The 26,287-nt window shown below is 32.8% G+C and overlaps 2 protein-coding genes across 8 annotated transcripts in view; one reads left to right on the plus strand and one right to left on the minus strand.

The window, feature by feature from the left end:
• The window catches only part of CASK (peripheral plasma membrane protein CASK), a 196,620-nt gene that overhangs the window by 91,710 nt on the left and 78,623 nt on the right, over positions 1 to 26,287 (plus strand). The gene's annotated exons all lie outside the window — the stretch shown is intronic.
• Positions 1,391 to 2,805, minus strand: LOC145725439 (pectinesterase-like). The gene is made up of 4 exons (XM_081974208.1): positions 2,461 to 2,805; positions 2,083 to 2,410; positions 1,724 to 2,023; positions 1,391 to 1,664 (listed from the first exon to the last, which is right to left on the minus strand). The coding sequence occupies exons 1-4, from the start codon at positions 2,742 to 2,744 to the stop codon at positions 1,416 to 1,418; spliced, it is 1,161 nt and encodes a 386-aa protein (XP_081830334.1). The 5' UTR covers positions 2,745 to 2,805; the 3' UTR covers positions 1,391 to 1,415.

The following is a 26,287-nucleotide window of genomic DNA, read 5'->3' on the forward strand; positions in this document are numbered from 1 at the left end:
GAACCCAAAAAACCCTATTTAGTGGATGGGACAAATAAAGAAGTTAACGTCACATTTATATTTGCGTTTCGACATCAAAACTAGGGTAAAAGGAAGATTTCTTGCTTTTTTAGAGCATCGTTATTTTTAAAGCAATGAATGTTTTTGGTACGGTTTACACGCTTATTCACTTTGATTCATTGGCTTTTTACTAATATATGAGCACTATACAGGGTCGAAACAAAGCAAATGCAAAATACTATAATTTGTTGTGCGACGTCAAATGCACTATAAAAAATAATACAATCCTGCAAAACAAATTTTTCGGCAACATCAACCGGTAGATTCCTGTGCAATTTTAACCTATGCAAAAGAAGTGCAAATCACACACCAATCTTCCTTTTAAATTGAGTCTTTTAGTTCATCCTCTATACGTTTAGTATCTTTATGGTCTATTGGAATTCAGTTCATTTGTAAGAGAGTTAACAATACAACAAATATTTGCCAACCCTTTCGCTTTGGAGCCCTCAAACGATATTGGCTTTACCATCGTAAACTTTCCAGCCATTCCTCATGTTATCACATTCAGGCCGGCTGAACTTTGGTTTAGTTCGCAGACTGTAATATGGAAAGTTCGTCTTTCATTTAAAATAGAGCACAGACGATTGTGACACAGATTTACTGGCGTTTTAGGAAATTTGTTCGTCAAAGTTCAGGTGAACCAGAAATAAATGCCACGCTCCGCCGCCGTAACTTTGGTAGTGTGCTTGTTTAATTAGAGTGTATATTAGTCAAGTAATTTCAAACACTGACAGGTCCGACACTGCGAACGAGAAAAGCGCCAACCGTAAAAATACGATTTCTAGTTAAAGTTGAGTTAATTGAAACTTGATTGAAAAGCCTAATAACCCATTCAGCCGTGGGTAGGGAAATTGCAGAAGGCGGAAGTAATTTTCTGTCTTTAAGGTCGAGTTTATTTGAATGCTCTTCTTCGGTGATAATCCCCTGTTGAGCTGTTCTAATTAAGTAATTAATTATTATTCAAACTGTTTTTGCTAAAACAGTTTCCACAAGTAAAACACTTTTTTCATGCGACAAATTGCAGCTTTTACGGAAATAGCCTAATTGCACAACAGATTTGTTTCAAAGTTCGTTTTATTCCCTGGATTTTTGGATAATGTGACATGTAAATTCTATCTCCAGTAGTTTAAATTTGACATATTAAATGTTTTGTTCAGTTTTAGAATTGAGTTGTTTGGAGGTTAAGGATGCAGAAGCTTATTATGCCTAATTTGAAAAACACCTAGTGTGAAGCAATTTGCTAATTTCAATTTTTTCCCTTACCAGCAAAATCTCTTCTCCTTACTTCCGTTAGTAAATTTTCCACGATTAGAATAGAGAAAACACTATATGATTTTATTTGGTTAAGTCTTTATTTAAGCACCGCTTCCAAAATTGTTGTATTCCCACAATCTGTTATGATTATCATCATCCAAATCACGTTCAACACTAATATCCGTCGTAAATGGTCTTTTGCTTGTTGCTGCTGGGGCATATGGAGATTCCACATCAATTACGTTATCGATTTGAGTATCCCTGATAACCAGCTGTCCGTTACGAGATTCACCAGGTACATAAAGGTCTGCGCTAGCAACGTGTCTGTCCCAGGCTCTTCCGAGTTTCACCTAGTTATCAATTTTTACTCTATATATTACACTAACATATAATTAGGCTAAATACACACCATGCTAGATCCTATGTACGATTCATCACCAGTGATAATGCTGTTAAGTACCAAAAAGCCAAGTCGTTTTGACGGTGTATCAGGGGCAAAAACAAATAAGCTACTTTTATCTGCAGTGGTTGTGGTGTTGAAAGTAACCATGTCAAAAACTACAGAAGCACCTCCAAATACGTAATCCACTTCTCCTTCAATGTAACACATATGCACGTAAACTCGCTCTACAGTGTTCTGGATGACGCCGTCAATTCCCAATCCAACAGTGTCTTGTACACCTTTGAAATGACTGTTCATTATATGCAACTAAAGAAGTAAACCAGTAAACCACTAATAAACTAAATTGACGTAACTGTGAATCTTACTCTGTCAGCTGCGGTCCTTAAAGCAACTGCTTGAGCTTCGGTAGCTCCGTTATGAATCTCCACTCCTTGAAGTTGGAAGTCAGCACTTGCTACCCAAAATACTGCGGTACAGTCTGTTCCAATGATATCTTCCTTTTCAGCACACTGTCTGTATAGTTCCCAAGCAGGATCTCCTTCTTTGTATATGCTTCCATTCTCATTGACGATACTTTGATATTCCGCAGCAGTTGCCAATGCACTCAAAGTGGTCATAATATGCACATCTCCAGGTACCGAGCCTCCACCATAAATTGTCAGCGGAATATCTCCGGTTATGTAAACCGTTTGCCTATTATTTAATAAAGCTTCATCAACGAAGTTTTTTAGGCAGTTACTTACATGTAATGTCCTGGATCTATTCTTATGTAGGTTCGAACGTCACTTTGTCCATTCTTAATTGCTTCATTTACGACAGCTTGTATGGATTCTCCTACACTTACTACATAATCTGGATCGTTGGGGATTTCAATTTCATCCGGCTCCCATCCGCTAAAGTAGTTGTTTATCGTATACTTGCTGGCTTCTTTATCGGACAGAATTGGTCTGGTTTCCGTTCCTGGATATACGCTAGCTTCAGCATACCAGCAGGTTGATAAAAATACTAACCAGAAACAGGATTTCATTTTTAGTAAATTGAATTCATTAAATGCTGGAAAAGATCTGACAGGTTATAGTGTATTGCTAATTATTTATATATCGGTTATTATTTTTGAAGAAAAACGCTATCTGAAGAGTTTTCTCGTTATCTAAAATGACTTTTAGACGATTGTCGTCAATCAGATTGAATTGGATAATAATATGAATTATTTGTATTAGTGAGATTATTTCTTCACTACTAATGCATTACAATGTCTATATCGTAAATAATCTAATCTACAAAGATATTTGTTTAAAGTGTTAAAATAATTGTTTTTATGATTATGAAGGAGGATAATTAACCTATGATTCTTAAGAATAATAGCCGTGAAATGCAGGTTTAAATTTTTCCTCTATTATATTTCCTAATGAATATACATTTTTTAATTTATTAATGGTTGCGTATTATTTTTTTGAAAAGTAATTTATCGGAGAGAGGTCCGGAAAATTCTATTTTTAAACATAGAAAACGGGGATGGTTATCCTGTATACCTGGCACCTATTTAACCTAACCTGACAAAATTTTATTTTATGGTTATTTTGTTACCGGACTGATTAAATTATATGTATTATATTTTATACGCAATTCTAGTTTTATCGAATTTCCTGTAATTCGTGGGAGATTATAAAACGTAATCTTCTTAAATAAAGCTTATATTCATTTTCACTTTTAAGTACTTTTCTAAGGTTTGAACCTTATAAAGAGGTCGTAAAACTTGGTGAGCTTCTTTTCGTTCTATATTTTGAAGCTTAATTTTTTATCACTCTTTTGTGGAAAGTTTTAAAGCTCATCTACTAAGACCGCTTAATTTAACCAGACAGATGAAAAATGTTTTATGAAGGTGGTCCTTGTTTATGGTGAAACTAGTTTGAAAAGCAGGTTGTTTATATTTTTAGTGAGTTGTTGAGTAAGGCATAGATATTCATCACCAAGATGGGTTTTCTTAATTTAAATAGAAGATAAATAATCTGTTTCTTGAGGATGTTTAAAATATTTGGAAATCTGATTATCTGAAAGCTTTTTATTGATCGTCTCTTGCCGTTCCCTTATCTCAAAGCTTGCCTCGTAGGCATCCGAAGTTATTTAAATGAAAATCAGAGTCGCGTTGAGCTTTATGAAGGGGTGCGGTAACGTTTGGTTTAACATTAATAAAGATTGACACATTAAACTTTGGTAGAATTTCCATAACAAGCAAATCAGCACAATATTATACGAAGTGTTTGATTAACTCTGATAACCAGTTTCGAAATAACTTTACAGTTGGACCGATCCATCTGGTTTTGTATAACTAGTATACTTTGTTCATTTTGTTTGTTGCACAGTGACAGTTAGAAACATAACATTGAGAGTCCATCTATATCTTCTTACCTTATTGTTAAGTAACCATGGATATGTACTTAAAACCCTAGTTTTACGAACAATTTTATTCACTTAGTACTGCCTTGTTTACCCTAACTAAATTTAACACATCTTAACCATTCTCTATTAATGGATTATTAAAATCTTCAAACAAGTTGATTCAACAAAATCTGTTATACTAAAAATGTACTAATAGATATTTTTACGGTAATAGATATTTTTATGCTTTGAGACTACTTTGTTCAGGAAATTCAAGCTCTTTTCTACTGTAAGCGAGATGCACTGCACAAATACTTGAACTAATTGATGTAAAATTTCATTCCAAACTTGATTTCTTAGTTAGATATTTATTGTTGGATTGCATATTTATCTCTGTTTTGTAAAATCTAATTATTGAACAGCTAGGGACAAGCATGAAGCATTGCTAGAAATTTGGTACAAGTTTAAAATGTTGTCATTAGGGCGCATAAATAAAATAAAAAGAAAATGCTTAACTCGTTTCGATACCTCAGGGTGCGTATTCCTGAAACGGGGGAAGGGAATTATCAAGAGAAATACCTGTAAAATGTGACAGGAACCTGTCATTGTCAGCTCCTTCTGTCACATTCTATTAACACTTCTCTTGAAAATTCCGTTCGCTTCTTTCAAGAATTAGGCCCCAGTTCTATAGTGTAACAAGTTATTGCAGTCATGACGTTTCTAATACAACTTTCCACCAATTTCAATATTGTTAATCTTGTAATTTGTATAGAAGATAGTAGTAGTAGAAGGAAAGTAGAAAAGCATACATAACTGTTATCATTCATGTTCCAAAACTGTTTTTGTCATTTTCGACTTGTTACACTATAGAACTGAGGTATCTATTTGTACTTGGTGATCATCTTAGTCTATCACATTGCATGTATTTTTATGTGGGCAGTTTAGAAATTACATTCTGTATATTTTGTGATGTGACTGATTTTCTAACTGTTTCTTGAATTTTAGTAAATTGAACTTGGCATCTCTTAATGCCCCTAACTTGAAGTTATATACTTTTTAGAATTGGCTTTAGTGTTTTTTTAAAACTACAACTAAAGCTTTTAATACTTTTTAAATCCATATCTATATAAATATAATTTTGACGATAAACCAATTATACTTCTAGAATCCGCTTTGCCATGGCATTAAATTTTCCGATCGGATTAACGTTGACAACAAAATTACGACGAAATGTTGCCCAATAAAACCGCAGGTAACAGGAAATTTATTAGGCTGTAAATTTTAATTGGTAGCTAGCACTTCCATAAAACATTTTGGTAAAGCATAAAATCAGTTTGCACTAGCTTTACGCCCTGTTTCTAATCATAGTTGCCATTTTCGTAACGATACCGTTTATTTGGATTTAAGAAAACGCCATTCGGTTGCTCGCTATATTGCCGTCTAGAACAATAAAGCCGAATTTCAGTTATCTTAAGATATTAATGGACCTAGCCGAGATCGTAAAACATAAAGTTCAGACTAAGGAATGGTTCCCTAAAACAAAGTTGGACTGCTGTGGGAAACAAATAGTTTATTATTAATGATTTTACTCGACATGCCAGAATCTCCAAATATCGTCTTTCGGTTTTGTGAATGAAACCTTTAGAAAAAGTTGTTTATGTGTTTTTGGTTAAAATGAATCGTTTGTTTTAGGTGCAAACAAAAAATGAACAACACGATTTTATCTATTAATAAATTAATTAAAATTGCACAGACATTTAGTGGAACTATTTTCCTCCAATTGATCAGTAAATATTTATGCATGAATTTCAAGCAGCTTTTCACCCAAATCAGAGGCACTCTAGAGACTTTTTTTGAACTTGCCCCAAGTTAACTCAATAGGAGCACTGCTTTTAGAGCGCTCTCCATCCTTTTTCCTTTAATTTTTAACTAAAGGATAATGGATTTTCCAAACAAAATTCTTGTTTGATATACCTCGAATTATAGATAATTTTATTTGCTTTATTGTGTGTTTGTTATGACTGTGGATAGTTATAAATTGAACCAACACTTCAAATAATGATTCACTTTAACACCAAACTACTCGTATATACCAAATGTTATTGCAATTTTATATTGCTGTGGACGCATTTGGCTATGGCTCTGCGGAGAAGTCAATAAGCTCAATTTCGATGACCCCGCTGATTAAATATATTTCTTGGGCTTTTGGCAATATTCCAAAATACGGTAGCCGGTTATTAAGACTTTGAAATGGGAGTAAACTTTGGCAGAGGCTAGACCCTGTTTTATTTGTGAACCAACCCTCAAATCTATTTAAATTCTATTTAATAGTGCATACTAATTTTAGATTACAGTTTGAGAAAGTTGGTTTCTTGTTCTTGACTTTTTTTTATGCCATAATTTAAAAATCATATGTGCTCTAATTCATAGATTACCAGGTTAGCCACCCAAAACGTTCATTAAAAGTTTCTTAGGATCAAATATTCCTAGAAATTTAACACATATTTTGTGAATAATGTCCTATATTTAGATATGATCGTTATGAGATATTTGACCTGAAAATAAAAATGTCCACTTGTAGGACAAATTTTAAAATTTCCATATTTATGAAAGATATAAGGCTCATATTTTGCAAAGTGTTAACACATAGTTTAACAATTAATTATACAGACTGTCTATAATTTAGAGACAAAAATTCATTTCAGATTTTTGAAGTTGCCAAAATCAATTTTATGCTTTCAATTTTAATCTTTTTTTATGCTTTTAAGCTTTCAAGTTAATCTTCCAAATTGAAACAAAAAAATGTGAAAATTGATTATTTCGTCAAATTATCAAGTTAATATTCGTATCTGAAATGTAAGTTTCCTCAAATTATCTACTTTTCAAGTCACATTTTAAGTTTCAAAAGTCAAAACATGAAAAATGTCTTGTTGATCAAATTTTCAGGTCAATGATCTAGCTCGAAACAAGAAATGTGCAAATTCTCTATTTGGTCAATTATTAAGTCAATATTCATATCTGAAAAGTAAGTTTCATCAAGTTGTCAACTTGACTTTTTAAAAGAAGCATAAAAAATGATGTTGATCAAGTTTTCAAGTCAATTATTTAGCTTGAACCAAAAAATTTGAAAATTCACTATTTGGTCAAATGATTAGGTCAATTTTCAGGTCTGAAACGTAAATTTGATCAAGTTTTGCAATAATGTAACGCCGCTAATTTTAAGAATAAATTTCAGAAAAAAAAAAATTTTACGCCTAGTTAGGATAGAAAATCATTTATTATTCCTAATTATTACAAAAAGTATCAATTTTTCAAATAAGTTAACTAATACAAACTTACCGTAATTTTGAACAGGGAATAAACCTGACCTAACCTTGTTTAACGCGGCAAAACACAAAAACCAAAAAAAACTGTTTTCTGATAGGTGTAAATTAATAGTTATTTATGCCACTAGTGCAAAAATTACATCTTTTCTGAATTAGAGTTAGACTAAGATTGATTTAGACTTTTTGCATGTGTTTCATACAACATGTTTTATAAAAACGTACTTGTTTGATAACAAAAGCACAACAAATTATTACACTAGTGCAAAAAAGAGAAACTTTTTGCACTAAAAATCATTGAAAAAAGTATACTTTTATGCACTCATACAGTCCAAACTTTCGTTCTGAATCTTCTGACAGTTCCTCTTGTGCAGCAAAATTATATTAAGTTCTGTAGAATATATTTCTAAATTAGGTTAGGTTAGCACACTTGTATTCGTGCTAAAAACTTTCAGTTGACCCATGGGAAATGTAGGGTGTGTGTCTCACTTAACGCTTTTGCTAGTGGCGATGAGAGTAAATTAACCTTCTCACGTGTGGAAATGGAGTTAATTCAGGCAATACCACATATCCGTTTATATCAGTTCCAGAGAGTATTTATTGACTTTTCATCCATTTCAGGGTTCCAAATTACAATTATTATAATTAAACAATTAGTGGAGTAAACGTAAGAAATTAAGCCAGGAAGCGGCAGAAAACTTCCAAAGAAGGAGTAAACACTCAGATGCCTTTAACCTTGTTTCGCCCCCCTTGAGGTTTCAGCTGTGGGAAGAACAGTTGTCATAAATTTAATTAAAAACAGTTTTTGGTCACCTCTCGAGATTTTCATTTTATTTGATTTGTTCTGCAAAAGTATAACTTCAATTAATGTTTAGGAAGCGTTTTAGAAACTTGAAGTGAAACTGCTAGAATACCAAACAGAAAACTCTGGGGTCTAACACGTCGTCTTTGAGGTGGAAATTTTAAACATTGCTTGTGCCATAAATTTATGCCGACGATGTCCCAACTGGGTCCGGAAGTTGTTTTAGATTATCTCTTCATATAAGTGGCGCAATAAAGAGAGCTAGCTATACCGAGCAAAGTAATTAGGACAAAAGGCTACATAAATATACATTCTGGGTCGTATAATTTGAGGGTCGTTAGTTTATTCGGTTCTCTGTCGGAATTATAATGAGCGCTTAAACTCTTGTTTTTGGTGTAAGTGTAGCAGACCAGTTACTTCTAAACATACCTTTCGTATAATTTAATTTCGTTAATTCTATTTTCTTCAATTTGAGGTCTTTCTTTACTCAAAAGGTTTCTTGGCACACCTGAAACTCTCAATCATATGATACATCAAAGTAAACTAGGATGACAGCCAGTTTGTTATTATCTTACCCCATTACAATATTGTTATTTGTTATATTTAATGGATTGGATCTACTGTGTTACTATAATTCAACTTTCAGTTAACCGCCAAAGCTTTCACCAAGTTTTTCACAAAAAAAATGTGGTTAAATTAGAAAATGACTGCAACGTATGTGCCCTACGAGAATCGGTAAATGGAGTTTCTGGAACTTCTCTTGTCACACCAACAATGCGAAGTTGGGGCAGAAACTTTCTCGGTTTAGTGGTTACAATGTTTTATAATAACACACTTGAAATCCGTGAAAACTTTGTGATAGGACAGTTTTACGAATGTTCTTAATTATTTTTGAATTTTGTACGTCACTTAGTTTTTTCAGTTTCCTTCACTATTTGTAGAAAAGTACAGTTACGCTGAGTAAATCCATTTAAATTCAAATTTCCATCTTCTCTACACTTGGAAACAAAAATAATAACATCGATTGTTCCAGATGTACAGGGTGCTGCATTTTCGATAGTTTTACGGGGTACAGAGAAAACGGTAATAGATAGAAAAAAAGTAGCATACGTGTTCCGATCTCATTTTCTGAGCTGAGATGACTGGCGAAGAGTGGGCTGCGCAAACTTCTTTTGTTTCAAAGATACGGGGGGTTTTTGAAAATTGGTCATTTTGGAACATCCTCTGTATTTCATTTGCTATTAAAGTTATAAAAAAAGGAAAAACGGTTTCCGGTAGAAGTTTTGACGTAGAATCCAATGGCGTAGTCAGTTTTTTTCTATTACGTTTAGTTTCTGACATATGACACTAAGTTATATTTTTTTAAATGGAACACCCTATATATTTTTAGGTCATTTAATTCTGTTGATTTTTACTATTTCAACGGTGTATTAAAATATATAAGTTTGTAAACGTTAATCTTCGTAATTAGAAAAAAAGCGTTTCCTTAATAAAAAAGTGCTAAATAATATGTATAAAAATACCCACAGTCGAAACCAAATTTGGCTATATTCATATTAACATGTTACATGTCGTTTATAAACAGTTTTTTTAACTTCTACCTTAAAAATAGAAGAAAATAGAAATGACCACTTTTCTTATTAAAGTGACGGTAGAACTGTTTGTAACTTAGATTTTTAATAAGATTTATTAAAAATATTTAATTTTCTGATGTGTTAGTTTATATGATTTCCGATTTTGTTTGGTATTTTAGATATTGGCCTTTTTTTTAGCTTAGCAAAGGTCCTTTTTTTAAAATAACAGGATTAACCTCTACAAACTTATATGTTGTAATACACCGTTGAAAAGGGAAAAATAAACAGAATTAAATGAACTAAAAATATATAGGGTGTTCCATTTAAAAAAATATAACTTAGTGTCATATGTCAGAAACTAAACGTAATAGAAAAAAACTGACTACGCCATTGGATTCTACGTCAAAACTTCTACCGGAAACCGTTTTTCCTTTTTTGATAACTTTAATAGCAAATGAAATACAGAGGATGTTCCAAAATGACCAATTTTCAAAAACCCCCCGTATCTTTGAAACAAAAGAAGTTTGCGCAGCCCACTCTTCGCCAGTCATCTCAGCTCAGAAAATGAGATCGGAACACGTATGCTACTTTTTTTCTATCTATTACCGTTTTCTCTGTACCCCGTAAAACCATCGAAAATGCAGCACCCTGTACACATCTGATTTTTGTGGAACCTTCAGAACATACTTAACTTAACTTAACTAAATTACAAAGTAATTTAGTTTTACTGCTAAATACATATACTCCGCTCGTGTTATACCAAACTTGAAAATATTTGCGAGATGGAAGCGCAATTTACGTGCAATAACGAGGCACTTCTGTATCGAAAGGAAGAAAAATGTTTAAAAAGGCCATTTCTAACAAATACTGTGGTTTTTATCGATATTTGTGATAGTATTAATAAAATTCATTATTCAACATTTTTGTAGTGAGTGATTTTTTTTACTATTCTTACGCTTGTTTTTAATACATGCTTTTTTATACATTGGATAACCAATCTTTATTTCCTTAGGAAACATGCTATCGATCACATTATTCTTTCTGTTCTTGTAACTATTAAACATTACACAATAATTAACGATTTTTAGTAGGTTATGTTGAGTGTAATTGCTCAAGTGGAGTAGCTATAGAAAAAAGAAAGCAAGAATGTGTTGTCTGTCTTTTGTCGTTTTTTTTTTATTCTGACAATTTTTCATGTTTTCATTCAATTTCAAGTTATTTTTGTCCTGTACCTCTAAGACTCAAAAATTTACTCTAACTTGGGATGCAGATATTTTTTTTTTGTAGCCTAAATCGACAGAAAGTGTGCATGGTTTTTCTATAAAGTATTAGAATTATATATTTTTGACAGTTCTTGAGTTATTTAGGGTAATTTATTTCCACTTTTGTAATTTACCCTGTTGAGTGATTATTGCATGATTGAAAACTACTTACAAATTCACACTGTTGATTTAATTTTTCAATTAATCATTTCTCTGAACACTAGAGTTTAATGGAAAATGTAATATTAAACTCATTACAGCATATATTCAAACTTACTATATTTTTTGTAAAACGAGACAAATATAAGGACATAACCACCTTTACACGGAAAACAGTGATTCAAAATAACAAAATACTAGAATAATTCAGTTAATGCATAGTAGAATCCATTACTTGAAATAGAATCTATTACTGCATAATTTTGTTTTCGCATCAGCAAAATGCAAACTTAGCAACAACGGTTCAGCAATATTTTATCTTTTTTAGAAACGGTCATGCAGAAATGAATAAATTTGAATTTGTAAAGTCGTGGTCAATTTAGAAATTGTCCATTGTACGAGTAAAACTGGGTCACGACGATTTTGATTAATCAATATTTTGAACTTATAAATACAATAAATATTACTTCTCAAATCATACTGTACTGTCAAAGTATAATAAAAATGTGTGTTTTTTACATTCCTGCTATTGACATTATAATATTTATTATCCATTTGGAAATGAATATATTTTGCCACTTCAAAAAAGTCCGTTTGAAAATATATCTATAGGGGAAGTAGAACAAAACGTTTTTAACGAAATGTTTTCCTAATGAATAAACCAGGAATTCCATACTAACAAAGGCCAACCTAACGAAAGCGGGATGAAATTGAATAACAAACTGTGATAGAACAATGTAGCAGTCACAAGCCAGATTTTCAGACTTTTTCATATAAATAAAGCTAAACGTAATGGAAAGGTGATGAATTCCTGAAACCGCGTATATTATTTTGTTTTCCTCGTTCATCCTTATTAAATTTAACTGACAAATCCAACACTGATATTTCATTGCTGAATTCTAACTAAAAACGGTTTACATAAATTCTGTTCAGGCCTGTTTCCTTTAACCTAGATTGAATTAAGGAGGAAGAACCAAGGGCGTGTTTAGTACAGGAAACGGTTGAGTAAGCTGGCTGGAAGTGCCAGTCACGTTCCACTGGAGAACTTTCTACAATCTTGGCAACCTAAGCCTAAAGGAATTACTTTAGTCATTCATTTTGCTAGTGGTAACATTGTCAAATTGGTAGAAAGCTTGCATAAATATAATATGGCTTATGTCGTTAAAATGTACAGGATGTTATTAACTGGCAAAGTTTTAGCAGTTGCATTGGAAAAATGTTCCATCCTTGATGGGCAACATCGAATATTTTAACTGGTATTAATCGTACCAAAAAGATTTAATGGACTGAAGTAATAACTGACAAAGAACAGTTACTAACATGAAATTTTCGCAGAAACTATAAGAATCACAAAAACTAGCATGGTTGCCAAAGTGTAGAAGTTTCTGGAAACTGTGAAAAATAATTATAAATTCGTTAACTTCACAAAGTTGGTCTGTAGTTTGAGTTACTTATTCACATCATTCAAATTATTTTATCTACTCCTAGCATGGTAATCATTCATTACATAGCTCATTTTGAGTTACGTATTGAGCGATTTTACCGCACTAGTGCGATAATAATCGATTTTATCGCACTAGTGCGATAAAACAAAAACTTTAAATGAAAATTTCTGCTGTAATTGTTTATTGAATTTAAACATAACTTTGATACATTTTTTCATATTTCTCCTTTGACTTGGCAGGCAACAAGCCAGATACCACGTTTGCGGCAGCTTCTTCAATATCTGACGGAAGTTCTTCAGACATGTTCATAACGAAATGCACTTTTAAAAATTTGTGACTGACACTGTTAAATTGTCGCTTAAGTGATATGTGGAAACAAATGGCCACCATAGCAACAACACCAAAACAGTACAGCGTAGATGACAAGATTTAAGGGTAACAAATAACTACCCGTAGCAAGCATATACGAGACGTTCCTAAATAGTTCACATTGCACAAAATATGAATTTTTTTCTTACTTTACGCTGCTTCTGATGGTCGTAGATAAAATGTTGTACATCACCCGTGGGGTATGGCAAATTAACGTACTCGTGTGATCACCACAACTCGGTCTACGACCTCGTCGTGGCAACACTCCCACTCGTGACTATAAAAATGCTCATACCCCACTAGTAATGTAAATAACTATTACAGCATTAAATAATCCCATTTTATCTCATAATTCCGTTGATATATCCTATTTTCCAATTCAAAGCACCTGGCCCAGATTTCGAAGTCGGAAACAAGCATCTCCAATCTCCCTAGCATTGCGGTGTTTCTGCGTATCAGTTTTACATGATTCCTCCTAAGATTCTGGTTGGAAAAATAATAGCAATGTTTTATTAATAATGGTAAATGACATAATTATAATAATAATTAACAAATGAGCGTACACACTGTATGATCTTTGGTATACAGGTTATTCGAAGAAAGTGTGCAAATGGTGATGTTCAAAAAGGAATATTATTCTTCAAAAAAATAGTATCTTTTGTTAGCTTGTGTAAGAGTCACAGTCAATACATGAGTTTGTCATTATTTACTAATTAAGTAATACCCACAGCGTTTAATGCGAATTTTCATCTCCGCAAAGGGAGAAAATCCTTTTTAATTTATCCTGTTCACTCATAATACCACAAAGACATCTTATTTTCTAATCTATAGCACGTGGCAGAGCTTTTCCTGAGGCAAACAAACGTTCCAATCGGTTACGCCGTTACGGATTTTCGGTATCAATTTTACAGGATTTGCTGAAGTTTTCAGGTTAAGAAAATTATGTTAGGTTTCTTTTTCTTTTATTGCAAACACTTAAAATTCAACTGCCACGTCAGCTTTTGGTTTTGTCGACTTTGCACTAAACTCCTAAATAAATTGACTATAATATCTATGTTTGATACATTGTTTTTCTTTTACTCTGCTTTATATATATTTTTTTCATTTAATCAACGATTTCATCCTTTAATTTGGTTAATGCATTGTAAACATCGTTTGATCTTTTAGATGACGCACGCACTTTACATTTTAAATCTGAGCTTTCTTTTTATTTTTACATTAATTTTTACATATAAATTTTACTTTCCTGGGCTCTTTTTTTCATACACTTATTGAATTTTATCCCTTTTGCTACGTTTGTTTTCGGCATTCGGAAGTTTCATGATTTATTCAACTACTTTTGACATACATTTTAATATAAATCATGTTTTTCTTCATATCTATCATTTGATTGAATATGATTTATTCTTCTATTCTCTTATAATTCCATTCGTATGTCTTAATTTCCAATTCAAAGCACCTGGCCTGGATTTCCAAGTCGCAAACAAAGATCTTCAGTTTCTTTGGCATTTCGGGAATTCTGCCTATCCTTTTTGCAGCACATTTGCGTTAAAGTTGTAATTAAGAAAATATGTTCTGATTTTCATACATAACTTCTAAGGACTTGTAACGTTTGTGTTGTAAACATTGTCACGAAGGCTGGAAAATTATTATCTTTCCAAAGTATTTAAATTTACACAATTCAAATCAAAACTAACGCATCAAATAATCTCTTATTCTCACAGCACCTGGTCCGAATCTTTCAGACGCAAACAAACATCTAACTCTCTGGCATTTCGAGCTTTCTCCGTATAAATTTTGCATGATTTTCGCTCAAATTTTGGTTGGGGAACTATACAGACTATACACTCGCACTCAAGACAATGATTTAAAAAGAATACTTAACGAACTCAACAGAAACGTCAAGACTTTAGTAGAGCAATACAAACAAGACAAATGGCTTGAGGCGTGCCAGGAAATCGAACTTGACAACGGGAAAACATACTGGCAAAAAATAAAAAAACTCTCACGTTACAAAAAAAATAACCCAGTTGGCATAATTAACGAAAATGGTTCAGAACAAAACACAGACCAAGACAAAGCTAACGCTTTTGCTAGACACTTCGAAAAGGCTTTCCAAATCTCCACCAATCCTAACTTTGACCATCAGAACTGGACCCTAATAAACGAATGGTACGACAATTACTTTGACGACCAAACTAACAACAGATTTCCACTAATTTCAGACAATGAGTATGATGAAGCACTAACGCACCTTAAGAACACCGCACCTGGCAAGGACAAAATAAAAAGCAAACTACTAAAAAGCTTAACTCCTGAAATCCACAAACTCATACTAGACTCACTTAACGACTGCATTAAATACAACACAATTCCGGATACATGGAAAACTGGTATAATAATACCCATTCCAAAACCTGGACTTGACAACACACAAACACAAAATTACAGACCCATCACACTACTTCCAGTACTTAGTAAACTGCTTGAACTTATTATTAAAAACAGACTGCAAGAGCAGATCGGACAACATATACCACCATACCAGTTTGGTTTTAAACCAAAGCACTCGACTATACACCCACTTTTCATCTTAACCAACAACATACAAACAACACACCTCAATAACAATAAAACAGCATGTCTATTCATGGACATAAACAAAGCTTTCGACAGTGTTTGGCATAAGGGACTACTCTACAAACTACATAGACTTAACACACCAAAATACTTACTTTACACTATCAGAAACTTACTGGAAAACAGACAACTGCACGTTCGAATAGACAACAAACTCTCCTTTTCCTTCAGCCCTGAGCAGGGACTACCGCAAGGCTCACCTCTTTCACCTTTACTATATAATCTGTACTGCCATGACATATACAACCATAACAAACAAGACAAAAATCATATTGACGAAACAGCATACATATTACAATACGCAGACGACACTGCACTTATTGTTCACGACAAAACTACAACAAAAGCAGTTTCAAAACTACAATCACTTACTGACGACACCATGACATGGTTCTACAGATGGAGACTAACGCCTAACGCAACTAAAAACCAGCTTTTATTACTGAACCATCAAATAAAAAACGACTCACCAAACATAATCGCAGACGGACACACAACTGATCCCAAACAAGACGTTAAATACTTAGGGATAACACTGGACCAAAAACTAAAATTCACAAAACACCTTAAAAATGTCCGGACTGAAATCATTAAAAGAACAAAACACTTTAGGTCACTAACATACAAAAACAAAGGCATTAGTACAAAAACGGCAACTCAAATATACAAATCCATCTGTAGACCGGTCCTGGACTACGGACACTTACTTAGAGCAAACGCTACGGACAAGACTAAAAAATATACACAAATTACTGAACAGATTGCTCTAAGACTAATAACAAAAATACGACATCCTGCAAACCCACTACACAACCCATCCAACCAACTTCTCTACGAACGTACGAACATGACTAAAATAACTGACAGACTCATACAACTACAAACCAAGTGGAAAAATAACCCAAACAACTTGACAATTGTAAATCCACTATGCATAACCAGACAGACTAGACAATCCCGTTATCTTTTCCCCGCTCTCACCCTGTTAGAACATTTTAATTAGAACTTTTTTTTTTTCTCAATGTATAATTTGTATATATTAATTAGAAATAAGATTACCTGTACATATTAAAAAAACATGTATACATAGGCAGAAAGACCGTAATGGTCGATAGCCGTTTTTTCTTGGAAATAAAGATTGTTTATATATATATATATATGGTAAATGACATAATTATAATAATAATTAACAAATGAGCGTACACACTGTATGATCTTTGGTATACAGGTTATTCGAAGAAAGTGTGCAAATGGTGATGTTCAAAAAGGAATATTATTCTTCAAAAAAATAGTATCTTTTGTTAGCTTGTGTAAGAGTCACAGTCAATACATGAGTTTGTCATTATTTACTAATTAAGTAATACCCACAGCGTTTAATGCGAATTTTCATCTCCGCAAAGGGAGAAAATCCTTTTTAATTTATCCTGTTCACTCATAATACCACAAAGACATCTTATTTTCTAATCTATAGCACGTGGCAGAGCTTTTCCTGAGGCAAACAAACGTTCCAATCGGTTACGCCGTTACGGATTTTCGGTATCAATTTTACAGGATTTGCTGAAGTTTTCAGGTTAAGAAAATTATGTTAGGTTTCTTTTTCTTTTATTGCAAACACTTAAAATTCAACTGCCACGTCAGCTTTTGGTTTTGTCGACTTTGCACTAAACTCCTAAATAAATTGACTATAATATCTATGTTTGATACATTGTTTTTCTTTTACTCTGCTTTATATATATTTTTTTCATTTAATCAACGATTTCATCCTTTAATTTGGTTAATGCATTGTAAACATCGTTTGATCTTTTAGATGACGCACGCACTTTACATTTTAAATCTGAGCTTTCTTTTTATTTTTACATTAATTTTTACATATAAATTTTACTTTCCTGGGCTCTTTTTTTCATACACTTATTGAATTTTATCCCTTTTGCTACGTTTGTTTTCGGCATTCGGAAGTTTCATGATTTATTCAACTACTTTTGACATACATTTTAATATAAATCATGTTTTTCTTCATATCTATCATTTGATTGAATATGATTTATTCTTCTATTCTCTTATAATTCCATTCGTATGTCTTAATTTCCAATTCAAAGCACCTGGCCTGGATTTCCAAGTCGCAAACAAAGATCTTCAGTTTCTTTGGCATTTCGGGAATTCTGCCTATCCTTTTTGCAGCACATTTGCGTTAAAGTTGTAATTAAGAAAATATGTTCTGATTTTCATACATAACTTCTAAGGACTTGTAACGTTTGTGCTGTAAACATTGTCACGAAGGCTGGAAAATTATTATCTTTCCAAAGTATTTAAATTTACACAATTCAAATCAAAACTAACGCATCAAATAATCTCTTATTCTCACAGCACCTGGTCCGAATCTTTCAGACGCAAACAAACATCTAACTCTCTGGCATTTCGAGCTTTCTCCGTATAAATTTTGCATGATTTTCGCTCAAATTTTGGTTGGGAAAGTAATGGCGCAGTTTTCCGTCTAAACGAAAACGCTTAGGATGATAAGCATAGCTGAGTGATTTCGATTTCATTTTACTGCTAACATCCAAATACATTGATTTAGATGGATTTGCAGTTATTTTGGTAGTGGGCTTTAATATGTATTTAAAACATGATTCACAAGTTGTAACAGTAAACAATATTTGTACTGATGTTTCAACAGTAGTTTTTTACAAATTTTCCAGCAGCCACAAATTATTTATTATGTCAAACAATTTTTAAAAATAGATGTTCAAAAAGTTTATTTTTTGGGACTAATACAGAACAAACCATTTACACACCTTCTGTACGTTTAATACGTTTTTTACGTTACGTTGCATGGTACGTTGTACATACAAATATTATTCCTTATTTAATTATCGGTTATTGAGACATATCTGCGTGACACTTTGACAGAAAACAATTAATGTCAAGGATGAATTGGGTCATAAATATCTTTAGCAATCGAATCCCATTTCATTCCAGCCTGTACCGAGTATGCACCGATCAATTTGGTGTCGCGAACTAACTATTCCAGGTGCATTTCCCGTATTCGGTAAAAAGGGCGAATCTCGGAAATGTGGGTTACAAGAATTATAGCCGGCGAACAGTAACGCCCGCTATTGTAGTAATCCGTTCGAAGGTCGGCTTGAGATTCCCGAGTAAATAGCTGAGGGTATCCAGATCGTTTTCGTTCCAAGTAAGGAAAATAGTCTTAAATTGGCCGTTTATGTAACCCAATCTGGAAATTGATCTCGCCTTTCTTTTAAAGTGTTTTCCCTAAGAAATGACCTAGTAAATTAAATGACTCTTACAGAACTAATCAATCACCTTAAAAAAGTGCATTCAGCAATGAACTCCGTTTTCGGATTTGGAACGAGAACGACAGTTTTTTAGATATCGTAAGGATCTCTAAGGTCACACTGCTTTTTTTACAAAAACGTCCTGTGCTAGACAAAGACAGAAAACCCAATAAAAAGTCTAGTAGGCGAAAACTTAGTGGCAGTGTTGTCACGTTGTCAGATACATACCTGAATTCATTACATAATTTTGTTATTGGACTGTTGGACCATGCCTATTTATTTCGATAGATGGGTTACTTGTTTAGCTGTAGGAATTACTGTTATATTGCGATAACTCTCTAATGCTTGTAATTATCTTCATCGTTTAAACTGAAACTTTGAAAATTCACCACAAATTCAGCTTTCATGTTAGAATCTTCATTTTTTATTTAGTATGTATAGCCCAAAGTGTGTAGAATATTGTATAAAATTCATAAATCTTCCTCATTAGTCTTGGAATTTACACTATTTCAACCAAGTGACGGCACCAAAACAAAGTCTGGACGCCTGCGTTGTAACATTTTGGCAAAACAGCAAAAATGTACGCGATTTACAGAAAACTAAGAGTGACTTAAAGAAGTGGCCCACTTAAGTTAAAGTAGGAAACTGCCCTTCACACAGATTCAGTTAAAGTCCTTCAGAACTACAAGTTGATAAATAGAATACAGGGATTTAAGGTTTTGATTCCTCACAATCAAATTGGCAAATAATTTCCATGGTAGTAGTAGGTACAATATTTTTTGTTATTGATTTATAACTAATTTGACCAAAACCAACTTGAATAAAACAAGCTTTTTCATTCAATAACATTCCCAACTAAAGTAAATTGCTGAAAGTGTGCTTATAAACCTATAAATGTATACAGTCAATATATTTCGAAAAATAAGAATCCAACAGTATATTTCAGAGTGATATTGGCAGAGAGTTTTATAATTTATAATTTTCTTTTGTGGCTCATTGAAAATAGTCAGATATACAATTTTCGGTTTTTGACTCAAATAACATGATCATCACATTTTATTAAATTATAACACTGCAGTTTAACAACTTGAACCTTCACAAAAATGCTATTTTGATATACAAAACTGTTTAGTGATGTCACAGTTAAAGTGGTTACCATCCTTTCAGGTGTGATGCAAAAAAACTATACTAGCATTAAAACATTCTTTGATTGATTCTTTGATCTTGAATGATCAGAGAAGTTTCCAATACTGTACTACTTGGCTGAAACAAGACTGTTCACTCATTAACATTTTCAACTGAAGAGAATAAGTATAGTTGCTGAGCAATTTTGTGATTGAGTGAAATAATTGGTTCATTTAAATAAGGATATTTTTAAAAGAGGATTTCAAGGGCTACAAATTGATATATTGAATAACTTTGCAATCTATATCTATTAATTAGTGTAATTTTGTTACAACACGTGGTTATTGATCTAAAGACAGCGAAAACCTGTAAAACAACAAAATCTCCAGGTTTGTTTAAATAATTTTGGAACTGACCGACAATAATGTTTTTGTTTACTTATTCTGAATAGAAATCTCTAAATTTATTTGAATTTAAAATATAAATATTATTTGAACATATTATTGTTACAGGGGCCATAAGAGAATTGGTCGTCAATTTCAGCTGGCAATTTATTTGTTTCTGTAGTAATGTAAATGGCAAAGTCCCATTTGGCCAGGCAACAATGATAATTATGGAGAGTGGTACGTTATTAATTTTCGCAAAATCGGTTTAATCACCTTTGTTATATTCATAATTCATGTGATAAATTTGAATCGGGCAACCGAGCAACTAATAGAATATTCCGATATTCACGCTATATGTCCAGATACTACTTTACTTAATTATAGTACTTTGAATATGCATTAAAATTTGTGCTGTCCTGTAACAAGTTTCTTAATTTTTACACTCCTTTCCCAACCAGTTTAGTACTTAATTTATTTTTGCCAGGTGCTTTTATTATGTAGGTCGGTGTGCATGCTTCCGCGAAATATGATTTAGCTTTTTTTATTTAAAATTGAAAAGCGCTTAAAAAACGACGAGGTAAATAAAATTTTTATAGCAAATTTAATAAACCGAGAGAGTAATTTTAAACGGTGTATTTTCTTATATTGCCTTTACTTGGTACGAGATTTAATATTCCCGCATGCCATATCAAAGTTATTTTAAACTAGGTGCTCACCTATTATTTAGTTACTTACTCCTAAGATATTGATTTTTAGTTTAGTAATATTTTTAATATTGATATCAGCTGATTTTGGAGTACATATTACCCCACTTTTGTCTGCCTAAAAAACCTTAGCGTTAATTTCTACATACTCATCTTTATAAAGTTTTCTTCTACAGTCAATTCTGAAGTTTTCACAAATAAAATAAATAGATGAAATCCGACAGAATTTCGAGCAACTATACTTATCCGCAAATATATCTTTTTGACCCTATGTCGTTATTTTTAACGACATATTTGTTATACTTGGTGCCATTGAGGCTTCCAAATGTTTTTTTTAAGTCAACCCAAGAGAAAATAATATAGTTCGAGTAAGTAAGTAAGTGAGATATACCAGGTGTCCAAGAGCACCCTGGACATAGGAGATTAACATGGGAAAATGGTTTTGATTTTTTTGCGCCTGTACGGTTCATTTAATGGAAAAACGCTTTAGATAAAAGTTGTAGAGCACATTTTCAGCTATCAACTCGTAATTTTTTCAATACCGTAGATTTGACCATTAAGACGAAAAACGGATCTAAAATTCGGAAATTTTAAATCTCCCGCCAAGCGGTCGTTAAGGAAAGTTTATATCCGGTCGTGCTACCAACCTTTCAAAATCATAACAAATCGTTGTCAGTCATTCTGTAATCAAAACATTCAAAACAAGCTTATTTAGTAATAATTTTGAGTTACTACCCACAATACTGCGAAGAAAATACAAATAAATCATGATAAAAACACTTTATCAGAAGCCACAGTCCAAAAATCTGGTAAGTTGCGTTCATAACCTCATTCAATGTCTCTACTAAACTTATTTACTTTGTAGCAAAATTCTTTAAGAAAACACTGGTTTTGCTTGCAAATATTTAATGAGGATGACCGAATGACCTATCACAAGCCTCTTCATAACACTACCAAACGATTTAAACTGATAAAAACAATGGACTAGGAAGGCCTGCAGATGTTTGAAGATAAGTTGCTTTACTAAACAGGGACCACAAAAGAGGGTAAATACTTCCCTCAAATGTGGTGCAATTTAGTGACCTATGTGACTGATAGTTTTACTGTATCCTTCTGTTTTGTAGTGTTATCAACACACCATAGTGTTTAAGTGGTTTTACATTGTATGATATTAATAAAAAGGCATTTTTTTATAATGTTTTTTCCCATCTCTACAGGGTAAGGTAAGTACTGATATTTAATTAGCTCCATTAGTTAACTTGAACATCATTCACCTACAAGGATACTTGTAAAATGTCTACTAACCAAAAATAGTTTATTTGCAAGTAATGTGTAACTCGAGTTCACATTTGATTAGTAAAGAAAGGTATGTCCTGTGAAATGGTGTATTGAATTAGAAGCAAATTGTTTCTCTTTAGAAACTTTCAATCACTACATTTTACCTACCTTTGCTAATTTGGAACTCCACTATTATCCAAACAAACATTAGGTTAGTAAGACAAAGCTTTTCACTTGAAGAAAATGTATACTGTACCTTGAACTGTGAATAAATAATTAATACAAACGTTCAGTGTACAAAGTTTTATTTGGAACAATTGAGTGTGTGGAAAAAAGAACACAATTATAATGTTAATACCTAAATCTAGAATAGAACAGCTCATGTAGATAGCTCAATTGAAAAGTTAGTTTTTTGACAATACTGTTACGGTCTGGGCCTACTATGCTCGATACTTCTTAACAAGCGCTCGCTTCGGGATGAAACCGATGCGCCGTAATATCTGGCCGGGCGCGTATTAAAGTAGGCCACAGTTAGGAAGCGCCGGACCTGGAACAATCGTTAATATTCGACGCAAATCGCGAAGCGTTTTGCGGTCATTCTAGAACGTGGTTTGCGAATATAAAAGACGCGGTGTAAACCGCGGGATTAGTGAATTTGGGAACGCGGTAAAGTTTAAATAGCGGAGTAATTGTGGAATTGTAGTAGTGTTTTTAGTAGCTGTGTTAATTATTGTACGGAGTGTTTTGAAGTGTAATAAATTTATTAATTGTTGAGTTAAACTGACTTTGTGTGAACCCACGGGAAAATCGTAACAATACCTACCCATATACAAAAACTTTTGTCACTTGACTGATAATTTGACTGTGTAAGTCCATATTCTCTTCTTAGAAGGGGTTTCTCAGAGGTTTTATAGCCAGTTTAAGATTATCTACATTTCACAGGCACATCAAATTTTGAGATTTAAGTCAGATATCAACACTGAATCATTTTAAGTTTTAGTTGCAACACTGGTGAAGACCCTCGCTGATGATAGTCCATGAAGTTAAGCACATTGAAGCTAAATCACACGACTTTTGAAGGAAGTATTTGGCCCCTTTGTTGTTGTCCCTGTACAGTAGGAAACTTATCTTCAAAGATCTGGCTTCATTGTCCACTGTTTTCATCACTTCGTTTGGTAGTGTTATCAAGAGGCTTGAGATAGGTGATTCGGTCATCCTCATTAAATATTTGCAAGCAAAACCAGTGTTTTCTTTAAGAATTTTGCTACAAAATAAATAAGTTTAGTAGAGACATTGAATGAGGTTATGAATGCAACTTACCAGATTTTTGGGCTGTGGCTACTGATAAAGTGTTTTTATCACGATTTATTTGTATTTTCTTCGCAGTATGTGGGTAGTAACTCAAAATTATAACTAAATAAACTTGTTTTGAATGTTTTGATTACAGAATGACTGACAACGATTTGTTATGATTTTGAAAGGTTGGTAGCACGACCGGATATAAACTTTCCTTAACGACCGCTTGGCGGGAGGTTTAAAATTTCCGAATTTTAGATCCGTTTTTCGTCTTAATGGTCAAATCTACGGTATTGAAAAAATTACAAGTTGATAGCCGAAAATGTGCACTACAACTTTTATCTAAAGCGTTTTTCCATTAAATGAACCGTACAGGCGCAAAAAAATCAAAACCGTTTTCCCATGTTAATCTCCTATGTCCAGGGTGCTCTTGGACACCTGGTATAATTCATATTTGTTACATAAAGATTTAACAAAAAGAAATCATTATGCCCATAACAGGCTATTATACCATACCAAATTTATAATATGTTTGTACAAAATGTTACCCTGGCTATATACATTGTTAAAATCATATTAATCTAAATGAAAGTTCTAAAGTTTACTAGGTATTTTTACATATTTATGTAGTTATCCAGAGTATACCTATGGCTTTATAGGTTAATAAGTAATTTTTTAGTTTCTTTCTTGACGGAGTTTACTATAATCCTATCCCTATCTTGCACCGTATTTCATAAAAATAGTAAATTTTTCAGCAAAACGGTAGTCTAAACAATAATTAAATTCTCAAGTTTTGAAAGGTTTACTGATGTGATCTTTTGTCCTCAGTTAGACAATATTACATGGTTGAAAAGCCCAGAGACACAAAATTAAAAAAAATCTACAGGGTGGTCCTTTTGGTTTTACCTTTTAGTCGGACAGATAGAAAAACTGCCAAAAGTTCGTTTTTTTAAATGAATCCATGGGTGTTTTTAAACACAACCCATGGTCTTAAAATTTGAGCATTTTTACATGTCTTTCCTATTTGAGCACGTTCAAACAGATATCACTTGAGCCATTGCCACGCTTGTCCCCTTCTAAACTGTCGTAAGCCTAACTGAGTAGTATACGTAGTACAAGTGACACCAGGAGTAGTAGAAAGTAGAAAAACTTAATGTTATTTATGTGGCACACATCAAAACCAAAAATCTGTTTTTTTTTCAACGCTTGACATATTTACAATTTATCCACCAAAGTGACATCAAAAAAATAAAATCTGAAAATATAACATAATTTGTTACCGTCTTCGACAAGAATTTATTCGAACGCTCTTGACATTTCACTTATCACGCTTTCTTCTCAAACGATACTAAAGGGGAAACGAGTAAATAACAACCTACTTAAACGAATGGAAGAGTATTCAATTCGTCCTCAATGCTAACTCTAGACTCTTTTGACATCTTTTGATAAAACACGCTACTTGATAAACGTCAGTTTGCCTGTTTCCCATTCCCAGCAAGTCAAAGCGATTCTTCACTCTACTCTGTTCCCCAAGGTGCATGTGCACTATGATATGTAAAACTGGGACAATAAATATAGGATGTCAATAGAGCATTTGTACTTGTAACCGTTAAGCGTTTGTCAGTTTATGTTCAACAGTTGTTGGAAACTGACAAAGTCATATGAGAAATGCACTTACCCTTATTTCGTTTACTGACAATGCAAATCACCAAACTTCATTCAAGTGGAACATGTACTACACAATGCAACATTAATGGAATTATTTGTTTGAACAAATTTGAAGTTTGCCCTAATTAAAGCCCATAAAACTTCCTCTTTTATCATCATTTATTTTAATAACCTCGTTATAACAACATTAGTTTTAATTACGTTAATTAAACGATATTAGAAGCACTCCTTTGAATATTATAATACTTCCAGGATCACATACAATGAGCACCTTGTAGGATAATACCCTGTATTAATATAAAGCATTTTGACACTGCCAGTAATCACAATAATTATTGCTGAGATAGTTTCCTTCCATTCTAATTGTGATCTAAATATGGCGGCCTAAATTCGCAGATACCATCAGCAAATATAGGCAGCCCCTAATTAGGTTGGATTATCTTCCTCGAGCATAAGACCGAAATTTCGTGTTACCGCACTTATCTTGAGCTATAATTGCAGATTGTTAAATTCTAATTCCGGCTTCTATCAGATTTTGGGACAAATATGTCTTGGAACTTTATAATTAACAGAAAATGAATGTGATTATCGAGATTCATTATTATTTTTCATATACATTAATGTCAACAAATAATAGACCATTTTCATGATTTTTTATTGCGTGTTTTTAAAGAGCAGTCTGAAATAAATATGCATACTCAACAGATTTTTTTAGAACTTACTTTTCACAGTAATCAGATTTATTTTTGCGGCGTGGGAAACTAATATTATTTGAAACTTTGCAGCTGTTCAGAAAATTGCATCACTACAAAATAGGAATTATTTTTCAACTATCAGCACTATTGTCGTCTTTTTCATTGAAAAACC

The sequence above is a fragment of the Ips typographus genome, linkage group LG2, assembly GCF_016097725.1.
Source record: "Ips typographus isolate SLU linkage group LG2, UJ_Ityp_2.0, whole genome shotgun sequence".
NCBI lineage: Eukaryota > Metazoa > Arthropoda > Insecta > Coleoptera > Curculionidae > Ips > Ips typographus.

What these genes read in the sequence shown, in the direction of transcription:
- LOC145725439 (XM_081974208.1), bottom strand. Translation starts at nt 2,744, where the DNA reads ATGAAATCCTGTTTCTGGTTAGTATTTTTATCAACCTGCTGGTATGCT. An exon ending in ATAGATCCAGGACATTACAT is followed by an intron (nt 2,411 to 2,460) that starts GTAAGTAACTGC and finishes ATTAAATAATAG; the next exon opens with GCAAACGGTTTACATAACCG. An exon ending in CGTACATAGGATCTAGCATG is followed by an intron (nt 1,665 to 1,723) that starts GTGTGTATTTAG and finishes ATTGATAACTAG; the next exon opens with GTGAAACTCGGAAGAGCCTG.